Below are 23,842 nucleotides of genomic sequence, written 5' to 3' on the forward strand. Positions count from 1 at the left end.
GTGTGTGGGCAGCCATCGTGACGCCCGGAGCACACATGAGTCACCAGAAAAACAAGTGGAAGGTCCTAGGCTAAAATAGAATCACTCCATGTCAATCTTCCAACAGTGTGACTGCATAATGGAATCCCTGCCTGACCAACTGCTCTGCTGCCATCACACTTCAGTAATAAAAGAAAAACTGGATAATCTCTCTATTCTGGAGGGTGTCAGGTAAGGATTGAAACCAAAAAAGTATGCAATAGAGACACTTCAGTTTATAGAAAACACTGCTCCAGTGATCCAATCCGAAGTCAACTTATATGTATTTGGACCGGTCCAACCTCTACATTTCCCTCTCAAAATCTCCTCGGCCCCAACCTTTGCATAACAACACAAGACACCCCATCTGTCTATCCATCCTGTAATCTAGGCTCTTCAATCAACTCCTCCACCAAAGATACAGCGCCAACTGCATAGGTGGTTGCTCCTAAAAAATTAACTGCGCTGGCCACAGTATGGATTATGCTGGGCCTCCGCATCTCCTGAGACGGCATAGACAACTGCTCCTCACTGCCCCAATGCTAACTCTGTTGTTGCTGTTGTCTCTATAACTGCCTCTGGCCATCTGACCCGGAGTATAATGTGCCTGATGTGACTGTCTCTACTGGGTCCTGGGTTGCTGTGAAGCTCAACCATTCCTCCTCGTCTACATCCCCAGGAATATTTAGGGCAAGTTATGGGCGACAGAGGCACTAATTGGGTTGACCCATAAACAACATAGAAGGAACGACAGCCACCTTAATGGATGGGAAAGAAGCTTGTCTCTAAAATACAAGGTCTTAAGTTCAAGGAGCATTGGATATATCCTGAGATTAATGCTACAATGTTAAAATGTCCTCTTCTTTGTGTTTAGACAATAAAACGTTTTAAAATCTAGACACCTACTGGCATGGTAAAGGTGTACCTCAATGAGTGTGCCAATGTCAACAGTGCTACCATAATAGTAATGATAGAATTCTGCTGGCAATGTTCCATCATGTGGTGAAATAGTTGTGTTCTCTATCTTGGACCTTTCTTTGTTGGTATCCTTAGATCCTTGGGCAACATCATGTGATTCTTTGGTTTGCACCGATTCGCCCTCGTTGGCCATTTCTGCATCTTGCTTTGGAGCTTCTGATATCCAATCTGGAGGCAATGTAGCCTTCCCAGCTTCCTGAGCGTTTGCTATTGCTGCTGCAGTAGCCTTTGTGTCAGCAGCAGCTGCAGCTTGCCGTTCCTCCTCTTCAACAGCAGCCCTAACACGTTCCATAAATCTATTGTCTTCTTCAGGGAAAAAACTACCTAAGCAAGAAATTTGTCACAAAACCCATAAGGTTAGCTAGAGAGCTAATAACCCCATGAACTGCTGAAAATAAAAATAAAATTTCCTGCATTCTTATGAAATTTTTGGAATCCTGAGACAAAACCAAACCTTGTTTCTTCAGCCTCTGAATTCTTAATGCCCGTAGCTCTTGGAGTTTCTCGACAATAAGAACAAGTTCAAGCTGCGAGATAGCACTTGAAATGAAGAATTACTGAAAGGCAACTCGAATGCAGCAGTTAAATTTAGGCAACCTTCAAAGGGCCCTAAATTACAAATCACTTTGGAAAAAATGGAAGACTTGCCTCTCTTTCTAGCCTCTGTCTTTCCATCTTTGCATTCTTTTTAGCCACCTCCTTCATTTTTTCTATCTACAAAATTAATCACAATGTTATTCTAGGCATAACTTCATTCTAAATGTGACAACTCTTCACATCCCAAGAGGAAAAAATACATGGACTTCAAGGTAGCACTTTCTAGCTGATAAACACAACCTTCCGCTTCGCAATATCTTTGGCTATCTTTCTTGCTCTCCACTCATCTGCTTCAAAATCTGCTTGATCATATCTTTCTTTCTCCTAAAGCAAATTTATATGTTAACTAACAATTTTTTTCAAGCAATAAGTGTTACAAATCTGCATGAACAAAAAAAATCCAAGAAATGCTTCAAAACTCGTTGCAATTTGTAAGGAAGATGTTGTTGTCCAGAGCTCTCTCTCTCTCTCTCTCTCTCTCTCTCTCTCTCTCTCTCTCTCTCTCGGTGCTGCTGCTCTGCTGCTGCTGCGCCTGCACCTGCATGCTGCACGCGGTGCTGCCCCCTCTGCGCTGCCTCTGCAACCCCCCCCCCCCCCCCCCCCCCCCCCCCGTCTTTTACACGTAGGATGTCCCCCTCTCTTCTTCTACGCGTAGGAAGTCTTTAATTTTTTATTTTTAAAAAAAATTATTTATTTTTTGAACCCCGCCCCCGCCCCCACCCCCACTACTTTGTAACTTTCGGGCCTCATAGGTCATTATGGCCTTTTGAAGACTTTAATATAACATTTCATCTCTTTTCTACCATACTTTACACCCCCCCCCCCCCCCCCCCCCCCCCCCCTCTCCTTCATTTTTGTTTTCGAGACACACACACACACACACACACACAATTGAGCATATTGAGGGCACCTGGCCACACCGCCTCGCGGTCCACCACTCGTCGCGATCGCTGCCAGTGTGGGTGTACACGTACATCCAGTGACTCCCAGCTGCCGCGCCCGCTGACGATCAAGCATGAGGAAGATGAACGATAAAGCCGACCCCCTAGAGGATGCCATTCAAAAATGCAAAGAGGAGATGACGGAGATCATGACCAAGATGAACCGCAACCTCTGGGGCACAATAAACATACTCGAAGGACGCGTGCTGATCCAAGAGAGCAAGATAAGCACGCCGGAAGACCGAGTGACGACCCAAGAGGAAGAGATCGAGTCACTCAAGAAAGAGCTCGCCGAAGCACGATCAAGAAACACACTGGAAGAGGGCGAGCTGCAACCCTCAGTAATCGAAGAAATCAACACGATCAAGGAGCAAGTACGGGCCATCAAAGAAGGAGAAGAGCAGCATAAACAAATGACGACTTCTTGGGTGGATGTTCTTACCAAAACTCAACAGAAGGCGGACAAAGCCGAGAAATGGATCAAGGTGGCCAAGAAAGGAAAAGGCAAGGAGATAACGCCCACGCCCACACCCAACATCATCATCAATCAGACACTAGAGGAGGAGCAGAGGAGAAGGGTGCACGCTTTACATGTGAGAATTTGCGGTCTTAAAGACAAAGGCAATGTGGACGAAGAAGTAAAAGAACTCACAGCCTTGATGGGGATTCATGAGCCGACGCACACAAGGGCATGGAGAGTGGGCAACATAAAGAAAAATGGAAGCAGTGGAGAAACCTCAAAAGAAAGAGCACTCATCCTCCGTTTTCCCTCCATGGAAGCAAAGAAGTCATTCTTGAAGAAAAGACCAACTCTTAAAGAGACTGGCATCTTTCTCAGGGATGATCTCACCCTCACGCAGATCGCTCATATGCAAGAAGTAATGCCGGAGATTAGAGCGGCAAGGGAAAAAGGCAAGATCGCTTTTTACCGAGACGGAAAAGTGGTAATACTAGAACGACGCTCCACATGACGGTGCGAGACTTATGGGACCACACTCAAAGTAGCTGCCTGGAACTGCAATGGATCTATGCGTCTTGATGTGGGTGCCTTTGAGGATAGCTTTACTGGAAGAGACATCATCTTTTACTCTGAGACACACCAGGCCCTAGGGCAATCCATGCCTCACGTCAGTGGATACAGGTGGGAGACAGCCTACAGACAAGAGACACGCTCAGAGCACAGAGGGCGGGGCTCGGGGGGAGTAGCAGTGTTATTTAGAGAGGATCTGCAACCACTGATACAGATAGCCCGTAGGGACGAGCAGGCTAGGTACATGTGGGTGAGACTGAAAGCAGAGACAGGCAGATACCTCTATCTAGCTATTTACTACTATCCCCCGAGTACATCAGTTTATGCATCACCCAGAGGACAATCCCCTTTCTCTATTTTGGATGATGACATGTGGGAGTTCTCTAGAAACGGTGATATTATCATCCTAGGGGACCTCAATGCTAGGATTGCCCATCACCAGGCAGTGTTTTATGATACTTCAGAGGAGATGCTAAGAGAGCTAGATGTTGTAGAGACGGGCCTTTCCAGACTAACACACGATGTGGAATGTACTGAGTATGGGCGACACCTGATAGACATGGGCACTGCACATGGATTGGCCATCTTGAACGGCCTACAGAGATTTCCTGCTTCGGGAGGTTTTACATGCTTCCCACACAGACATGGAGCCAGCACAGTAGACTATGTCATGGCACAGCCGAATCTCATCTCTAGTATCCAGGATCTCACAGTTGAGCCAAGACCGATCGGGGTGGCAGTGGATCATGCTCTGGTGTCGATGACCATCTCCTTCCAGTTCAGTGTAGCACACAGGCCACGAGTAGCAGCCCCTACTCGCTACACATTCACACGGGAGACGGACTCTGTATACATGGACGGAATCTACAAACGCCTATGCACTGAGGACCCGGGGCGACCTCTGGAAGAGCTAACTACTATACTGACACAGACATTACATGAGGCAGCAGCAAAAGCATACCCACACACCCAGCCTGAGCAGAGCCGCCGATCAGGGAGCATGCCTCAGAACAGCTGGTACGATGAGGAGTGCCGCCAGACTAGAGCCAGACTTCAGAGGGAGGTGCTGTTGGGGGACGTCACTCACAGACAGTCACAGATTGACTTCCGACGCCTAGTGCGGCGGAAGAAGACGGCTTTTTTGGCTCGACTCGAGTAGGATCTATATCAGCTATTCTTGAGTCAGGACTCGCGTGAGGCGTGGCGGCTCTTTCATGAGCAGTCCCCCCCCCCCCGCTATTTTCTCCACAGAGACCTAGGGGCAGTACGCATCATCTTTGTACACATTACCTGGACAGCTGGCCCTCCCCGATCCATGCCCACACGCATGTGTCTTTTTCACCGCTGAGATGGTGAAGAAAGCTATTGACAGGATGAAGAATGGGAGAGCATATGATCATGACGGCCTAGTCGCTGAGCATTTCATGCATGCCAAAGACCTACTAGCAGAGCTTCTAGCAGTTATGTTTAACCGGGCCATGTGTGAGGGCCTACCAGACTCTTGGAACCTATCTACGATCGTACCTATCTTCAAATCAGGAGACCCCATGGAGCCTGGGAATTATCGCACTATTATGATTGGGCACACACTGGCACGGCTGTATGCATCCATTCTGGAGCAACAGCTGAGTAGATGGGCAGAGAGGGAAGGGATACGTGCAACTGGGCAGGCAGGATTCAGGAGAGGCTTTTCTACTCTTGACCATATCCTAACACTCAGGGCCATCATCGAAGAAGGCATATCTCATGGGAGACGGATCTATTGTAGCTTTGTGGACTTCCGCAAAGCTTTTGACACGGTACCCAGAGCTAGACTGATGCGCAGACTACAGGAAATGGGAGTACCCACAGAACTCATTTGGGGGATCATGGCATTGTACAGATCCGTAGTAGGGCATGTACGCACCCCGGAAGGACTTTCTACACCGGTTCACTCCACTATTGGGGTGAAGCAGGGCTGCCCGCTCTCTCCTACTCTTTTCGGTATGTATGTGGATGAGGTTTCTGACTACATTGACAACGATGGGGATAAAGGTGCTCAGTTGGCAGGAACATGGATTCCACTTTTGTTATATGCTGATGACATAGTATTGATCTCCGAATCCCCAGAAGGAATGCAACCTCAATTGGATGCTTTGCATACGTTTGCCCACGAAAGTGGTTTGTCTGTCAACCTGGGTAAAACCAAGGTTATGGTGTTTAATACCACCCCACAGTGGATCAGGAGGTCAGCACCTACATTCACATACGGCCAGGAGACTGTGGAGTACACAGGCGCCTACACTTACCTTGGAGTGGTTTTTAGCGGACCTGCATTCTCACTCAGAAGAGCAGCAGAGACCAGACTTACTAGAGCCCACGCACCATTGGGTAGATTGGAGAGGATGTGTTCGCAGGTTCAGTTTCAGAAGCCCCGGACGAAGCTTTGGCTCTTTGACACCTTGGTGGCTTCAGCATTGCTCTATGGAACCGAGATATGGGGACCTTCACTGGATCACCACGAGAGGCCGGGTCGCTCAAACGGATGGGGAAACATAGAGAAACCTCTCGTCTCTATGATCTCGCGGCTCATTAGAGCCAAGGCATCAGTACCACGAGCCATTATCCGAGCAGAGCTAGCGGCCCCCCCACTTGTGGTCGAGGCGCTCACCAGATCAGTCTCCTTCATAAACCGCACATGGGCACTTCCTAGAGACAGATATGCTCGCATAGCACTTGAATCCTCTCGACAGCTAGCCATACAAGGAGATACAACATGCTGGTATGGGGAGATGACATCATGGTTTCAGGCACATGGGTTCAGCATAGACAGGCTGCCACCATTCCAGTACTCATTGGATGCACCATCTCTCACTCTTACACAGTCAGAGATCACCAAGCTCATCCGCCAAAACCTGACCCAGCTAGACACAAGGAGGACATGGATACAACCAGCACAGGAATTGGGCACGAATATGGTTTTCTACAGAGACCACCTCCTCCAACTTACGGAAGATGGTTTTCTGGCGAGACCCAGATACATGGATACCCACTTGTCTCATGGGATACGATGTGCTATTGGCCAGTTACGCACATCTTCTCACCAGTTGCGGATTGAGACTGGGAGATACAACGGAGTACCAGCAGAGGACAGGACATGCCCCTTGTGTAACATGGAACCTGAGGCAGAGCTACACTATACATGCCGCTGCCCCGTCTACTACGAGATACGAGGCCGCTTCCATTGCTTGGAGAGGGTTTTGGACCACTCTCAAGAGTCATGGGATACGAAGATCAGAGATGCCTGGGTTTGTTCTTGCTCAAGCTGCGCAGACACAGAGATAGCCTGATGAATGGCGAGGCTAGCCAGTCTCAAAGACGGATCACAGACTTCTTCAGAGCAGACACGGGACAGCCGCAAGAGCCACTCCCACAGCAGAGCTCCCCCCCGTCTCACACCAGAGGCACACTGATTGACCGAGCCATTGAATTCGGTAAATCCAGGCGCCCGCGACTGCGAAGAACTACACAACATCGACGCAAGCTACGACAAAAAATTCGGAGCACACTGGCCAAGCATACACGACGCCCGGTCAGACTACTAACCATGGAGGAAATTGATGAGATTCGCCAACGACCGATGCTAGATCTCTTGTGATTCAGCTATCCCAACAAGCCGCCCATTATTCTGCTTAATTTTTGCTTGACTCACATCGACCAACTTAGGACCCCATAGTATATATCTTTGTTTTGTACTGTGGTTAGGTTATTTTGTTACTCTGACTTTGTATCAGATCCACCACTTTGTAACTTTCGGGTCTCATAGGTCATTGTGGCCTTTTGAAGACGTTAATATAACATTTCTCTCTCTCTCTCTCTCTCTCTCTCTCTCTCTCTCTCTCTCTCTCTCTCTCTCTCTCTCTCTCTCTCTCTCTCTCTCTCTCTCTCTCTACTGCCACTGGACACTCAGAGGAGCTACTACCACAGCAGAGCTCGTCGCCTCACACCAAAGGCACACTAATCAACCGAGATGGGGAGATCCAGATGCCCATGACTGCGGAGGACTACATAGCATCGACGGAGGCTGCATCAGAGGATTCGGATCACTTTGGCCCGACATGCACGACGCCCGGTCAGACTACTGACCATGGAGGAGATTGTTGAGATCCCCCAGCGACCGATGCTGGATCTCTTGTGATCTAGGTATCCCAGCTAGCTGCTTAGTTCATACCTAGCAGTTTATGATTCCATAGTATTTTATTTTGTCATTTTGTCATCTTGTTACTCTGACTTTGTATCAGATCCACCACATTGTAACTTTCTGGTCTCATAGGTCACTTTGGCCTTTTGAAGATGTTAATATAACATTTCATTTCATTTCTCTCTTTGAACCCACAAAACCAACGCCCCCCCCCCCCCCCCCCCCCCCCCCCCTATTTCCTTTCTCCTTAGTGCTTTAGTGTCTTCATGATAGTTCTTTGTAACTTTGTAATTTCCGTACTCAGACATGGTATCAGATTCACCAATTGTAACTTTTTGATCTCATAGGTCATTTTGGCCTCTTGAAGACGTTAATATAACATTTCATTTCATTTCATCTCTCTCTCTCTCTCTCTCTCTCTCTCTCTCTCACCGCCGTCGCCCCTGCTGCTGGCTTGGAGACGCGCGCCACCTGGAATGCTCTCTGCTGCCTGCGCCACCTGGGCTGCACCCCTCATCCCCGCCTGTGCGACAGTGCTCACCTGTAGGCCCTAACACCCAGCCCCCCCAACACACACCCCGTACCCTCATCGCGGGCTGCAGCTTGGATTACTTGTTGACCTATCTCCAACGTCTCTTTTCCCCAAGCGGCACAAAAGCCCCTTTCCCAGCCCGTTCCAGCTGGTCCTCCATGGTCGCCATCGTTGGTCTCCTGGAGCTCTCTTACCTCCTGGAGCAGCTCCTCCTGGTTTTCTGAGAGCTTCAATTGTGAGTTGGAGGTGGTTTTCTGCTTGATCAGGAGGAGCTTCGGGCAGTTGCCTTTTGGTCCAGAACTTTGAGACAACCGGGACACAATTGCCGGAAAACAGGACATGGCGCCTCTCGATAAGAGAGAAGTGGAGGAAATGATTGCAAGAGCGGTCACACAAGCCAAGAAGGAGGCAGACAAGGCATTGAATGCCGAGGTACGCAAGATGGTGGAGAAGATAAAGCAAATGGAGGAAGAGCGGAAGCAACTAGAGGAGCGAATCACAGGACTCAAAGAGGAGGTCAGCGTCTTGAAGGGAGGAGTGGCGGCATCAAAAGACCTCAAGGAAGAAGGGGAGATACATGAGGCCGATAAGGAAGCCATCAAGGAGGAAATCACCAAGGAGCTCACCAAAGCCATGGAGGTCAAGATGGAGGCCACCAAGGAAGGATGGGTAGATGTCGTGTGTAAAAAAATCACAAAGGAAGTAAAGGAAGAGAAGTGGCATGAAGAGACACTATGGATGCATGCCACCCTCGAGGAGAAGAAGATGAGAGAAGCCCGTAGGCTCAATGTAAGGGTAAGTGGTATCAAAGAGGAACATGGATCATCACCAGAAAGTGACGGGAGAACATTGTGTGCCAAACTTGGTACACCAACAACCCTTTCACCAAAGCATGGAGGGTAGCGAAAGACCCTCAAAAGAGGGTGCTCATGCTACAATTCAAAGACCTCATGGACAAAATCACCTTCCTAAAGAAGAGGATTGCATTGAGAGGATTAGGAGGAGCCCCATTTACATTGATGAGGATCTTACCAAGACACAAGTGGAGCATCGAAAGCTTTGTATGCCCAAAATCACGCAAGCAAGGAAAGAGGGCAAGAAGGCTTTCTATAGAGATGGACGAATCTTTATAGATGGAAAACCCATCGCATAGGGATTCGTGGCCTATGAGACTACGGAGACCACAACGGAGGCGACACGACATGAGATCACACTCGGAGTATGGAATTGTGACAGATGCCTATGGACTCAGCCAGGCAGACTCGAGGAGGTGATGGAGGAGAGAGACATTGTGATGCTGACACACACACACTAGAGCCAGGAGAGAGGTCTACCACATGTCCGGGGCTACCACTGGGAGTCCACATACAGATGATCCACAAGGGAGACAGGGGACATCACAAGGATAAGGGGGGATTGCTCTTTTAGTGAGGAGAGAGCTACAGACCAGGGTCACATTAGTGAGCAGAGATGTAGAGGCCCGCTTCATGTGGGTGAGGATACAACTAGCCCCGGACAGAGCCATACATGTTGCACTGTGCTACTTCCCCCCACGCGGGTCACATCTCGCAGACCATATAGAGATACGACAGGCATCTACGACACTAGAGGAGCCACCAAAGGAGGATGCCGATGAGAGTATGATAGAGGAGGAGGAGGGACCACAGTCACAGTCACCCTTTTCGGTTCTCTCGGAGGACCTCCTACACTACGCGGCATTGGGAGAGATCCTACTGGTAGGTGATTTCAATGCCCGCACACGGAGCCGACAGTGCGAGATATATGACTTTGATGATTCCACCCTACTCCATACCATAGCGGCGGAGGATGTGGGACTAGGGAGGACATCAAAGGACAGAGGGAGTGACCCTACCAGATACGGATCACACTTACTGGCACTAGGATCAGCGCACCACCTCCTGATCTACAATGGGATGTCCCGTTGGCCTATGTCAGGTGGATACACTTGCTTCCAAAAGGGAGGCAAGACAGGACAGGGAGGCAGGAAAGGCAAGAGCACAATAGACTACATCTTAGGCTCCACAGGGGCCATGGATATTGTACGCTCCTTTACCATACCACCACGGCCCATCGGCGCAGATCATACATATCTCAGCCTCTCTCTCAGGACCAGTTTACCGACACCACCTCTCTAGCCCCCCATGCAACATACCACTATACACTTCAGTGAGGAGCTTTCCGAGATTTACAGATACCATGTGTACGCAGGGATCAGCCAGCTAGACCCTGACGCCCCACTCTCCACACTCACCACTGAGCTCACCTCCATACTCCACTCAGCAGCGCTCGAGAGCTTTCCCTCGACCATGCACTCCAACGACACACCACGATCTGGGACAATGCCCCAGAATAGATGGTATGATGATGAGTGCAGACAGCTATATCAGAGGCTTAGGGCACAGCATATTACTGGGCAGATATCCAAGAGACAGATGCACCGACAGATGGGTACTCTTACTAGACGTAAGAGGAGAGCCTTTGAGGAGACACAGTGGTGGGATATGTACCATACACTTCAGAGTCGAGAGGCAGTGATCTCTTGGAGAGATATGAGACAGCGGACCCCACCCACTCCTATAGAGGACCCAGCGGTATGGCATGCATATGCAGAGACACTCTATCAGGTGCCGGCTGAGCCCCCCCTTCCACACCCGGCAGCCCCCCGACCTACAGCTCCCACTCTCTTTACCATAGATATGGTGAGACGAGGCATTCAAAGTCTACAGCACCGCCGAGCCGCGGACCACACCGAGCTTCAGGGTGAGCATTTTATATACGCTACACACACTTTGGCTCCATTGATTGCACACCTGTTCAACAGGGCATTGGCAGAGGGATTCCCACAAAGCTGGACTATGCATACTATTGTGCCTATACATAAGGCTGGAGACCGCATGGATCCAGCCAACTACAGGACTATCATGATTGGTCATATGATGGCCAAGATTTATGGAGCAGTTTTAGAGTCAAAGTTGAGCAGATATGCAGAGACCGAGGGGCTACACGCCTCCAAATGGGCAGGCTTCAGACGCACATTCTCTACTGTGGACCACATCTTCACTCTCAGATGCCTGATAGAGCAGTCACGGAGCCGAGGGAGACGCCTTTATTGTTGCTTTGTGGACTTCCGCAAAGCCTTTGACACGGTCCCCAGAGAGAGACTACTACAGCGACTCATATCTCTTGGGATACCCCCGGACATGATATGGGCCATATATGCTTTGTATGAGAGAGTGTCAGGCAGGGTCAGATGCCCAGGAGGACTATCAGATAGCATCACTAGCACCATCGGGGTAACACAGGGGTGTCCACTCTCCCCTACTCTATTTGGTCTATACATAGATGAGATAGAGACTTACATCCAACAGAGAGGAGGAGCAGGCGCCGACCTATCAGGCACTCAGGTACATATTATGCTATATGCTGATGACATTATTTTACTCGCAGAGTCACAGGAGGATCTCCAGCTCCACATACAGGCTCTAGACTTATTTTGTACACAGAGAGGAATGACAGTGAACCTTGGCAAGACCAAGGTTTTGATATTCCACACATCAGGCATTGTTCGGAGGAGATCAGTTTTTCCTTTTGAGGGCAGCCAGATTGAGGTAGTAGAGTCATATGTATACTTGGGCATCACCTTTACAGCCAGGACTGGCCGCTTCTCTATGGCACAGGCAGCCCGAGATCGTACCACACGAGCGTATGCAGCTCTAGCCATGCTTGAGAGGGGATGCCATCAGACACATTTCCAGGAGCCCCGCACGAAGAGTTGGCTATTTGATACTTTAGTGACACCAACTCTTCTATACGCTGCCCCAGTGTGGACCCCAGGATTATCAGAGCAGGCTTGGAGCAAACTCGAGAGACCACAGATATTGTTGCTTGCCCGGATGATCCGGAGCAAGCCATCAATCCCACATGATATTGTGAGAGCAGAGTTTGGTGCCCCACCCATGGTAGTGGAGGCGCTATTTCAAACAGTGGGATACCTCCACAGGTTGCAAGGCATGAGGGCAAATAGACTACCTCGCCTTGCTCTTGAGGCCTCCCGCAGGCTAGCAGACTCTGGGGATGAGAGATCATGGTACGCATGTGACTAGATGGCTTCAGACATACGGCTACTCTATGAACAGATTGCCTCCCTCCCAGTATGATCCAGTGCACCACGCTAGGCCCTCTCACACACTGAGAGGAACACAGTTATCAGATATGAGCTCATACAGAGGCATGTAGAGCAGACTCGGCTCACACCTTCGCGACCATTGGCCACAAAGATGTCATACTACAGAGATCATTTCCTTGGGCTCACAGAGGATAGGTTCATACAGAGGCCCCACTACATGGATGTATATCTACCACATGGCATGAGGGTACCCATCGGACAGCTCAGAGTATCATCCCACCAGCTTGAGATTGAGAGCGGCAGAGCAGCACAGGTCCCACGCGAGGCCAGGATATGCAGATTATGCAGGCAGGAGGTAGAGTGTGGGAGCCACTTCTTATGCAGATGCCATCACTATGAGGAGATCAGATCACGGTACCCCACTTTATTTGACAAGCCAGAGGTCTCATTACAAACAGTGATGACATCATTAGATCAGAGACTACTTGGGAGACTCTTGGTGGAGATGCACCAGCATAGAGAGAGAGCCCTCCAGACGGGGGAAGATGGAGGATCGGACAGGCAGACACACCTCACAGACTACTTCCAGGCTAGAGTACCCATGCAGCCACAGCCATCCACACATCAGGGGATGACTTTGATACGAGCTGAGGAGGCCAGAGCTAGGCGGAGACCACGACTACCAGGATATCGCTCCAGGGCCGACGGCCATCAAGGATCGACAAACAGTATATATTTAGAGGAGAGCAGAGCAGACACTAGACATGGCGGGCATAGCCAGAGTCCTCACATCAGGCTCACGGATGTACCAGATACTACACCCTGCCATCATTCCTGGATGGAGTTGATGTACCACACCACCCCCCTCCCTCCTCCCCTCACTCACTACACACATACATGCCTCTCTATGTACACCGGATGTTTTGTTATTACCCGGTCACCCCCACATCTGCACACCGGATGCTTTGTTATTACCCGGTCACTTACCACACTACACTTTGTACACCGGATGCCATTATTACCCGGTCATTTTGCACATACCAGATATCCAGAGGATATTCACATTTTTGTACATGGATTTGTCTCATAGGCCAGTTTTCTTTGGCCTTTTGAAGACATAAATAAAATCTTTCTTTCTTTCTTTCTTTCTCTCTCCCCTTCCCCTTTTTTGGTGAGAAAAGTGACTGTATTCTGTGTACATGAGAGACCTCTAGAGATGCTCAATGGCCTATCACCCAGAGGAAGTACAAAAGCGAGAGAAGGCTATGTATATGCCAAGGTGGCCTGTATGATGAGTGCAAAATGAACCACTGGGTGCATAATGCCATGTGATGTGGGCATGGTCCTGACTAAAAAGAACTGATGATCTCGCCCATGTGTGAAGAAAGGCACATCTACGCTGCTCCGCTGCCCTGAAGGAGCCTGTTGAAGTATCCCACTCACTTCGAAGAGTATGCAACAGCTCGGTCCAAATGGCTGTCAAAATTGTGGATGTAGGGGAAGACTGCGAGCCCAGAATGTGAGCATATCAAGCCTTCCGCATGGTCCAAAGAGTGATGCTGCATATTGTAGTGAAAACCATGTCCCACTAGTAGAAGTCCAGCTGGTGATCTGCATCTGGGATCATCTGTAGAGTGCCCACTCTATATCTTAAGGAAGTAAGCATGAAGACTGAATCTGCTAGCAAGCCTTGAAAAAAGGTGTGTGACCCTGAAAATTGCAAAAGCCATGCAACTACCCCCCACGTCACAAACTCGTCATGTATGCCCACTCTAATAAACAACTCTAAAGTACATCTCTGACAAGTCGAATCATGACCAGTGACTACAGCCCAAGCGCCAACAGGCAATCTTGCATGCGCTATCATCCACATGAAACAACACATCATGCGGCTGATCTTGAGGGTCCAGATGCATTACCAGAATTTTCGCTAGAAAGCAAGGAGGATGCACTGATCCTGTTTTTGGGCCTTGTGGTCCAACACGTGCATCTATGCAATGTCGAAAGACTGTGCATGAGTGCTTCTGTGGTGCACCTCCCTTAGACTAGAAAGAAAGACACTACACAAGATGCAGAAGACATTGCACTCTATGTATTGGGAATGAATGCTACATCTAAATAACTATGTGAATGTCTGAATGTCCATCTGGCGCCTTGCCTTTGTGATTGCCAACGGGATTCAGCTAATCTAAATCTGCATTGTGCCTAGTGACTTGCTTCTACTGGTTAGCGGGTTAGCCCGATAACACTTGGCACACCTAGTGGATTCAAAATTTGAAGACTCCAACCCATAACTATTAAATGAACGGGCGTAAAATTTTGGCCAAACAATTGAAATAGTTCCCGGAATTACTTTGCTATCTGCTACATAAGAAACTTTGATTCTGCAACATCTTTTGTCCTGTATGAAAATATTTTCTCCTACAACAAGCTTGCTACAACAGTCTTAACAAATTTCTAACAAGAACATCTTTTGCATCCATTTTCTGTGTGTTTTTGGAAAGGCAAATGCCTACAGCACTATGCAAGAAAGACATGTGTAAATGGGCATTAGCCACTACACTTATTACAAGTTCTTAGTTCATTCAAGGGAATCATCGACCTCCTCGCCTGAGTCGGGGTTGCGCACTGGTGATTCCGCCCTCCCTCTTGCAGCCCCTTGTCATGCGCCAGCTCTCACGTCAAGCATCGAGACGACAAATAGGAGGCCACCAAGGAAGGATGGGTCGAAGTAGTCAAGAAGAATATCAAAAAAGAGGCGAGAGCGGAAGCCCAAATAGATGAGGCACTCATCATACACACAACCAAAGATGCGACAAGCCCCCTGCCTCAATGTATGAGTGATTGGCATCAAAGAAGAGGAGGGGTCCACACGTGAGAGCGATGGGAAAGCCCTATGCATGAAGCTCAGGTACAAGGAAGATGAGGAGCAACCCTTCTCCAAAGATTGGAGAGCTGGCAAAGACCTACAGAAAAGAGCCCTCATCTTCCAATTCCCCTCCAAGGAGTCTCGAACCTCATTCATCCGAAAGAAAGCCATCTTGAGAGGGCTCGAGGGCCACCTATCTACCGTGACAACGACCTCACAAAGATGCAACAAGCCACCGCTGTGCATGTATGCCTAGAGTCAAAAAAGCTTGTAAAGAAGGGAAGAAGGCGGTATACCGAGATGGTAGGGTCATTGTCGATGGTAAGACGGGACTCGTGGCCTATGAGACACATAAGGAGATCCATATTGCGGTTTGGAACTGCAACAGGGATCTATGGACACACCTAGAGACACTTGAGGAGATGATGAGAGGACGGGACCTCATTCTCTTGACGGAGACACATGAGAGCCCATAGCGGAGTCTACCGAGGATCCACGGCTTTCAGTGGGAGTCCTCACATCGAGGGAGTACTCGCCAGCACACTCCACGAGGGTCAAGTGGGGTGGCTATACTCTTCAATCAGGGACTCCAGAGCAGGATACAGATTGTTGCACGGGACCCGAAGCCCACTACCTTTGGATTCGCTTTCAACTATCACGGGACAGGATCAATTACATTGCCCTTTGCTACTTCCCCCCCTCAAGCTCCAGATTTGCCACTACATAGATGGAGAGCATGGGGAGCCCGGAGGATAGACCATTCCCATATGCATGCCTATCAGATGAGATTATGGAGTACTCTACATTGGGGCAAGTTTTCCTTGTCTCCCAATGCCAGGTCATGTTGTGACCAGTTACAACATACAACATAGAGAACCCGGTGGCACTGCACGCCACACATGAGGAGACTACCATGAGAGATTCGGCAGACACGACCCGCATCACAGAGTACCGCCACCATTTTCTCAGATTAGGCTCTCAGCACCGCCTCATTATTTAAAATAGATTGGCCGAATGGCCCACTTCAGGAGGGCTAACATGTATACCACATGGAGTTATAGCCGCGGGGGGGGGGGGGGGGGGAGTACAATGGATTACATCACGGGATCCAAAGAGGCCACCCACCTACTTAGCTCTTTTACCATCCCGCCCATACTGTCACGAGGACATGGCAATTGCTAACTTGACTTATTGGTTTCTTTCCGATGATTTTTGTTTAATTTTTGGGACCCTCTTTTTGAAGTTGCAAATGCTCGGACATTGAATGGCCAGTGTGAAACGGCCGACAGCCGAGAGTTTCACCTGCAATCGAGAAGGGCGGGTCACCACGAGTTGGTCGGGCCAATCGGCACAGGAATCCGAGCAGTGAAAGGGTGTCTAGGCTCAGTTCAAAGTCATTTAGGCCCCTCGCGACACTTATAAGTTGGTGGGTACTACGAAATTAACTCAAAAGAGGCATAAGGGACACATGGCGGCTCCAGATCATTCAGCCAAATCTGCATGAAGAGGGGGCGCCCAAATTGAGAGAGGAGGCTGATTTTGTTCATTAAGTGCTACAGTGTGTGTGAGTAGTAGGTGCAGGTGCTCACAACTTTAATGGAAAGCTTGCCTTCTCCCTTGCTCTATGTAGCGCGACGATTTGCTCACGCATCTCTCTCTCCCCTTCGCACATATGGTAATGCCCCTCTAGTTCGGCTTCTCAGATGACCATGTACGATTCTGGGGGTTTTATGTGTGTTTGCAAAGGCAAGAGCCTTCTGTACGGGAACTGTATTAGCTAATTGCTAAGCCTTTTCAGGTACGTACAGTTCCATCACGAAGGAATGCGAAAACGGGGAGCTTTCTCACGTGAAAACTCGTCCGATTTACAGAGGAACTGTCCCATTGCGTGCGGGAGCACGTGACACGCGTAGGTGTGCTCGCTCCGCTCGAAATGGTCCAAAACAGAGAATTACAACCTGCTGTGTTTTTCTGCAGGTTTAGGGTTTTGCACCTAAAACAGCAGACATCTTCATCATTTGCCTCACATCTTTGGCTTCACGCGGTTTGTTCAGCATCAAGTGCTGAGAGGGGGTGTTAGACTTACACCACTCTGCTGCTTCATAGGTCTAGGGCATGCATGTACGGCTAGTGTGCCTCTGGGCTGGCCACCCTTTGCATATGCATTTAGACTGCACTGTCAGCCACCCACCTTGTCCGGGTGTCCTCATATTTTTCTTTTTTTCCAAGAAAGATATCCTTCCATTAGTTAATAAAATTGCCCATAGGGCTACAACCACCTCTACTAGAGAGGGCTACACCAACCATAAGGGGAGACTCTCCCAATGAAATACAACATATGTACAATGAGGGCTAAATCGAGAGATGGGAGGAGGGAAAAGCCACACAGGTGGGCGGTAGTGCCATTTGGGCTCACCCTGGACCATGGTGAAGAACGGCCTAGGGCGCCAGAGTCGTAGGAACGCCTCTCTACGCTCCAGCATGCGGTTGAAGCTGCTTTGAAGTCTCTTGAACTGATCCGTGAGAGTATGGATCACCTCCAGCCAAAAATCACGAACAGTCTCCGCCGGTGGGACAGGGCGTGCCTCGAAGATGCGGAAGCAACGGGCCCGCCAAATGAACTAGAGTGTCAGGCCACAGACGAGCTCCCAACACACCTCTCTCACTGCACCACTCCCGGGGGGTAAGCTCTACGGTGTAACAGGGAACAGGGGGAACACAACCCAAACGTTTTGAAACGGCGTTCCGAACAAGTCCCGTTCTCGAAACGGAGTTGGGAACGGAACATCGTTCCGGTACGGGGTGTAACAGGAACGGTGTTCCAGAATGGGGGGAACGGGGCAGAACATGAGGCGGAACGACGGAACGCGGGGCAAGATGGGCAAAAGTAGGAATTTGGGCAAAAAGATACCAGATTACCCGTTCTTTGCAACTTCATCATGGCCTTCCCTTGCTCCAGCACGCCCCACAACAACGACCAAAAGCAACCAAAAGCTATGGATAACGGATCGTCAACCATCCATTTAGCGGTATGTACACCAGCACAGTTCTCAAGGAACCCGGATAATTGTTTGGCTCAAGTTTGTGAAGTCAAAAGCAAATGGCAGAGTTTGATAGAGAACGACGACAAAGGTCAGTTTGACACGGATGGCAGTACCAGTACTCAGTTAGCTGCCTTGGTACCCACGAGGTACGATCACAATTGTCATGAATGTGACTTGATGCTTTGTTTGGCTCGAGAGTCTAAAGCCAAAGGCAAAAGCACGAACTCACAGATAGACAAGGACAAAGGTAAGCTAGACAGAGTGTAACAAACTTGGACACTCCAAGTCAAGATTCTACCGCGACACAGCAAAGATTCACTTCAAAACAGTTCACAGCTCACAATTGATTCGACATGGCCCGGCGGAGTTCCGTGCCTAGAGATATTGGCCCCAAAGACTGGCGCCCCTTTCGGTATTTCTTTTTGTATTAATCTGTGTTCAAAGTACAAGAGAGTGGGAGGGTTCTCACTCTCAGACTCTGCGTCCTCATGCTCTTAGAAGTGAGAGCCCTGCCCACTTATTTATAAGTTTACAAGGGATGCTAAAAGCAGAGCCCCAAAAGCTGCCAAAATCAAAAGCTCTTTTGAAATAGGCTTAAAAATAAAGCAAGGCCCAAAAGCTCTCCTAATTATTGCGTAGGATTTTCACTGCTTTTTCACAACACAAAAGCTGAGATTCCGTACAACTGCCATAATTTGCGCCACGATTTGCAGAGACTGCCGTACAGTCCTGCCACGTCATTAGCTTGTGGAAAAAATCCGGAATTTCTGCCATGTCACTGCGCATTTCACGGGTGTGTATGTGTGTGTGTGTGTGTGTGTGCTCGGGTCTGTTGCCACATGCCCAGGGCCATGCCATGTCACCTAGTTTGTGACATAGAGATTACGGTAATAAAGATTTGACAGAGGAGATCGGCATGGCACACGTGGAAGCGGTCACAGTGGCCTCGACATCAGATTTCTAGTCAAATGACAGGTGTCACCACTAGCTTCAGCCAGTGAGAGGCTTGTGAGTGGCAGAGAGGGGCAAGCAATGAATGCTCCCTATAGTTAATTTGGACCCTTGTGTTGGAGTTCAAGTTATTGGTGTTTGGACGCGTAGGTTGGAGTTCAATGCACATGCATCTGGCAAGGAACCAATCATACGTCTAATACACTATGCATGGGCTAGCCAATTCATTGTTGTTGGTCAGATTATGGACAGGATGTGTTCCAACAGTTCATTATCTTGGAGTTTTATATTTTGGACGTGATGTGTTCACAGTTCATGATTGGGGATTATTGGACGTAGTATGGTTTACAGTTTAAAGTTTCTACAAAGGCAACCGATGCTCAAGATGGCATTACTTTCAGGTACAAAGTTGAGGAGAGCAACACTGAGGTGTATCCAGTTGGTGGCCACTTTCTGGGGTGTCCATGGTAGCTTCTTCATCGACTTGGTTTCGCTATTGATGTCCACTATGAGCTGTAGAGAGGGTGTTAAAGTTTAGGCATCTCAAGTAAACTGCCCAATGTGATCCCATTATTTAGTTTGGGTTTTAGTGTAATACTTATTTGTCAAAGTCTTGGATAGGGCAATTTATTGGGCTTGCTATATAAGCAACCCCTTGCCTCCATTGTATACACATCCAATTATTCATTGCCAAGGTTGATTGGTTCAAGAGACTCTCTCTCTCTCTCTCTCTCTCTCTCTCTCTCTCTCTCTCTCTCTCTCTCTCCTTGGTCTCTACACTTACGCATCGTCGACTTTGACACACAAATCACTTCCGCTACACTTGACATTGGTATCAGAGCTCCGTGCGTGCTTCGGCTTTGCGAACTCAAGGGAAGAACCAAGAACCCAAAGAACCTCTCTCATTTTTTTTTCTCAAAGAAGCTTCGCATCACTGCCCCAAACTTATTAGCCACTCCCACCCTTAGTCCATCGCTATGTCTTTGAACGAAGATTAACATTGGATACACGAAAATCCAGATCTTAAGTACCAAGTAGATCTCAAGATCTACTTGCCTCCTATGCGGATATGGAAGGAGTTGGAAAAAGGACCCCTAACCCTCTTCTACATTCACATTCGCATGTAGCGTGCATCCACTTCCGTCGACAAGCAACCCTTGGAAATACCTCTGAGCACCATTACCTCTCATCTTCACCTACAATGTTTTCACGACAGGACTATTTGAGTGGTAGTACTTGCTCGCAAGGCAGAGTCAGCATCAAGGTTGGTATTCTGCGACAGTAGCAAGGCTACCTAGTAACTTGTATGGTCAATGTGTACATCGCAATAGTACTTACATCCGCAATATCCACAAGTTTGGAGGAGTTTTTATCGTCTTATGCATCCACAAGCATCAAAAGCATTCAGCATCAGAAGTACAGAAACTATCCACAGGTAGAAGTTTGTCACGTGCGCACTGCAGTTCAGCCACATAGACAAGCTACTGCTATAGTCTAGCATCAGTCTTAGTTTAGCTTAGGACCTAGCCTGGCACTTTGTAGCAGGACGTGCATGTTCAGGTAGGTCATAGTTGCATACCCTCTCTTGCACAGTATAGTCAGTTCAACATATAAGCATATGAACAATCACTTCAGTCAGGCATACGAACAATCCCTTAAGTCACTTAATAATAATAGGCACTTCTTTCAGAAAGGTCGCAGGGCTCAATAAATCACTGCTCGACCCAGCTTGAAAGTCCTATATACGTGACCTCAAGGGTCACCTCTCAATGTAAGGTGCGGCGGAATGAATGTTTCATCTTTGCTCAAGATGAGTGCTCCAAACTGTGCTCAAGGTTCCTTTTACTTACGGAAGGGAGAGCCTTCCGTTCCTTTAGTGAGAGAGTGCAATGGACACAAACAAAGTGAATGGACACTGTGAATGGAAGTGCATGAGACTGAGAGATAGAGAAGAGAATACGACACCAGAGACGTTGTAAAACCCTTCTCCGAAGGCCCCACTCTCTATGGCGAGAGCGGTCTACTTATGATTGCACAAATCTCTACAATGCTTGGACTTGCCGACGATGTCGACGACGATGAGGACGACGACAAGACGGGCTGAAATCTGAAAACTCTAAGGGCTGAAATCTGCAAATCTTTATCTGCTGAATTCTGACTCTATGTCGGTGACGACAGCGATGACGACGATGCAACGACGACGTGCTGAAAACGCAGATGCTGAAATCTGCGTTTTCCGGGCTGAAACTGTAAACTTCACTGGATCTGACCGTGCGGCGAGGATTTGCTGCGGGAAGGTGAGATCTGCGAGGTTTGGGACTTGTTCTGCAATGTCTAAGGGCTTAAAACTGAAAACGTTGGGGTTTCTTGAGGTTCCGTCGCGGAGAATCTGCAAAACGCTGGGGTATGATGCAGATGAAAAAACGCTAGGGCTGAAAATCTGCTCTGCTACTGCCGGTTGTCCTGCAAATGCAAAAGATCTGATGTTCTACTGCCGCCGGAATCTGCAAGTGCAAAAATGCTGGCTGATCTGGTGCAAAAACGCTAGGCCTTCTGGTGAGAGAAAACGCCAAAGTTGTCGCGGGGGCTGGTCTAGCTGAGAAGTTGCCTGTTGAGCAAGGTGCTCCTGCTGCCTCTTCTGCCAGAAAGTGCTAGCTTTGGTTTGCTTATACATTATCTTAGAAAAATTGCCCTACCTACTTTCCAACAAAAGTCACTTAAAAATAATAAGTGAAAAATATTAAAAATAGGGAAAATACGTCTATGCACTATAAAAATGGTAATCTGATGATCATGCTGTGTGCAACCAGAGGATATGCATCTAATCTAAGTGTCTGGACATGCACGGTCTGCGAACAGACTCACAAAAGTGCCAGATCACTTCCTATTCTAGACTGACTTGACTGAACTGAACCCTGGTCATGCTATAGCTTGTCCACGGACACATAGGGTTGGATGTGTCACGTGACACTCAAGCATAAGTGAGAACCTGCAGAACCGTTCCAAGTACCTGCAGCATTAGTACCCAGCGTTTTCAGCCCGCATCGCCGGTGTTTTCCTCCTCAGTCCAGCATTTCCATCATCGGTAACAGATCAGCGTTTTCATCCTCTGTCCAACGTTTTCAGCCTATCACCGGTGTTTCCAAAATTCAATCCATCGTCAGCATCTACCCTCAGATCCAGGGGCGTTTCCAGCAGCAACTTCACTTGCAGATCAGGACCAGCCCTAGCGTTTTTGCATTTCAGCCCATAGCCTTGCAAAACCAAGCATCTACGTCAAGTTTCCATCACCATGAAGTATTCAACATCAGCATTCATCATTTAGCCATTGTATCAGCATTGTGCAAGTAATCAAAGTAAGTACTTGCTCTGGATGCTGCAAGAGATACCTCTCTAGAAGCTTTTAGGATTTACTTTGATTGTTTCTAGTCTTCGCAGCCTCATGATTCTCCATAATTTGTATTTCTTGTTTATGGTGGGTTTTCCTCGATTTGGGGTTTCCCACTTGTAAATTCAATCAAGATTTACAACAACAAAAAGTGTGTGTGTGTGTGTGTGTGTGTGTGTGTGTGTGTGAGAGAGAGAGAGAGAGAGAGAGAGAGAGAGAGAGAGAGAGAGAGTGTGTGTGTGTGTGTGTGTGTGTGAGGAGGGTTGGTAAGTGTGAGAAGAGCCCTGTGCGCGTTGGGGATTCCTGTGTACTGCAGCCTCTGCACGCAAACAACTTGCTCTATGCCCTGCAGGTCACCGCGTGCTGCCCTGTTCTACGTCCTGCAGCCCTACGCGCTGCCCTACCATGCTCCCTAGGGCCTATAGTCCCCGCGTGCTGCTCAGTTCTGCACGCAGTTGACAGCCAACCCCCTCTACCTGTTTTCAATTGCTGCTTAGCTTTGTGTGTGTGCGCGCGCGCGTGTGTGTGTGTGTGTGAGAGAGAGAGAGAGAGAGAGAGAGAGAGAGAGGGGGAGAGAGAGCCCTGCTCAGCAGACAGTTCTTCCCTTTTTTATGTACAGCGTTTGTGTGCTTTGCCTTGCTATGTGTGCGTCTCTGTGTATTTAGCTTTCTTTATAATTAAAAAAACAGGTTCCGTGTGTATACAGCCTCGTCCCTCAGGTTAGGGTTTTGGTCTTCTCACCTCCTTAGTTGGCCAAAAGAACAGAATCTCATTACAAGGTCAGATTGCTTTGGCAATTGTGCTTAAGTTCCATGACAGATTTCTCCTGCATCTATAAAAGACGCAAGCGATGGACTCCTCTTCAAATGATCCAATGGCCCTCATTAAGGAATGCTTGCATGAAGATTTTGAAGACGCATGTAGGGCCTGGGAGGGTCCGGAACCTGAGAAGAAAGTTGTGATTCCTATTCAGCAGTTGATGGATCCTCTTGCCCAGTATGCGTTAGATGTTGTTATACTGCTCTTTCCTAGTAAAAGGCCTACGGCACAGGATGTAGGACAATGGGTGGATTTCATGCTAAAACGCCAGGCGGTTTGTGGGGTTTATTTTGGAGCTCGAGGATTTTACGAGGTTTTGTTGGCAGATAGTGAGGCCAGGGAGGGCCT

The 23,842-nt window shown here is 48.5% G+C and overlaps 1 protein-coding gene across 2 annotated transcripts in view; it reads right to left on the bottom strand.

Moving 5' to 3' along the window:
* LOC147427914 (U11/U12 small nuclear ribonucleoprotein) overlaps nt 1-23,842 on the bottom strand; it is an 81,734-nt gene that overhangs the window by 52,122 nt on the left and 5,770 nt on the right. The window contains exons 3-6 of one of the 2 annotated variants that reach the window (XM_086497384.1): nt 1,834-1,917; nt 1,645-1,710; nt 1,451-1,523; nt 944-1,320 (exon numbers count right to left, since the gene is read on the bottom strand). In XM_086497384.1, the coding sequence (XP_086353510.1) occupies nt 944-1,320; nt 1,451-1,523; nt 1,645-1,710; nt 1,834-1,917 (600 nt within the window). The remainder of the gene's footprint in view (nt 1-943; nt 1,321-1,450; nt 1,524-1,644; nt 1,711-1,833; nt 1,918-23,842) is intronic. The other variant, XM_086497385.1, reaches the window with a different exon arrangement.

The sequence above is a fragment of the Adiantum capillus-veneris genome, chromosome 23, assembly GCF_014529385.1.
Source record: "Adiantum capillus-veneris isolate H3 chromosome 23, ASM1452938v2, whole genome shotgun sequence".
Lineage (NCBI taxonomy): Eukaryota > Viridiplantae > Streptophyta > Polypodiopsida > Polypodiales > Pteridaceae > Adiantum > Adiantum capillus-veneris.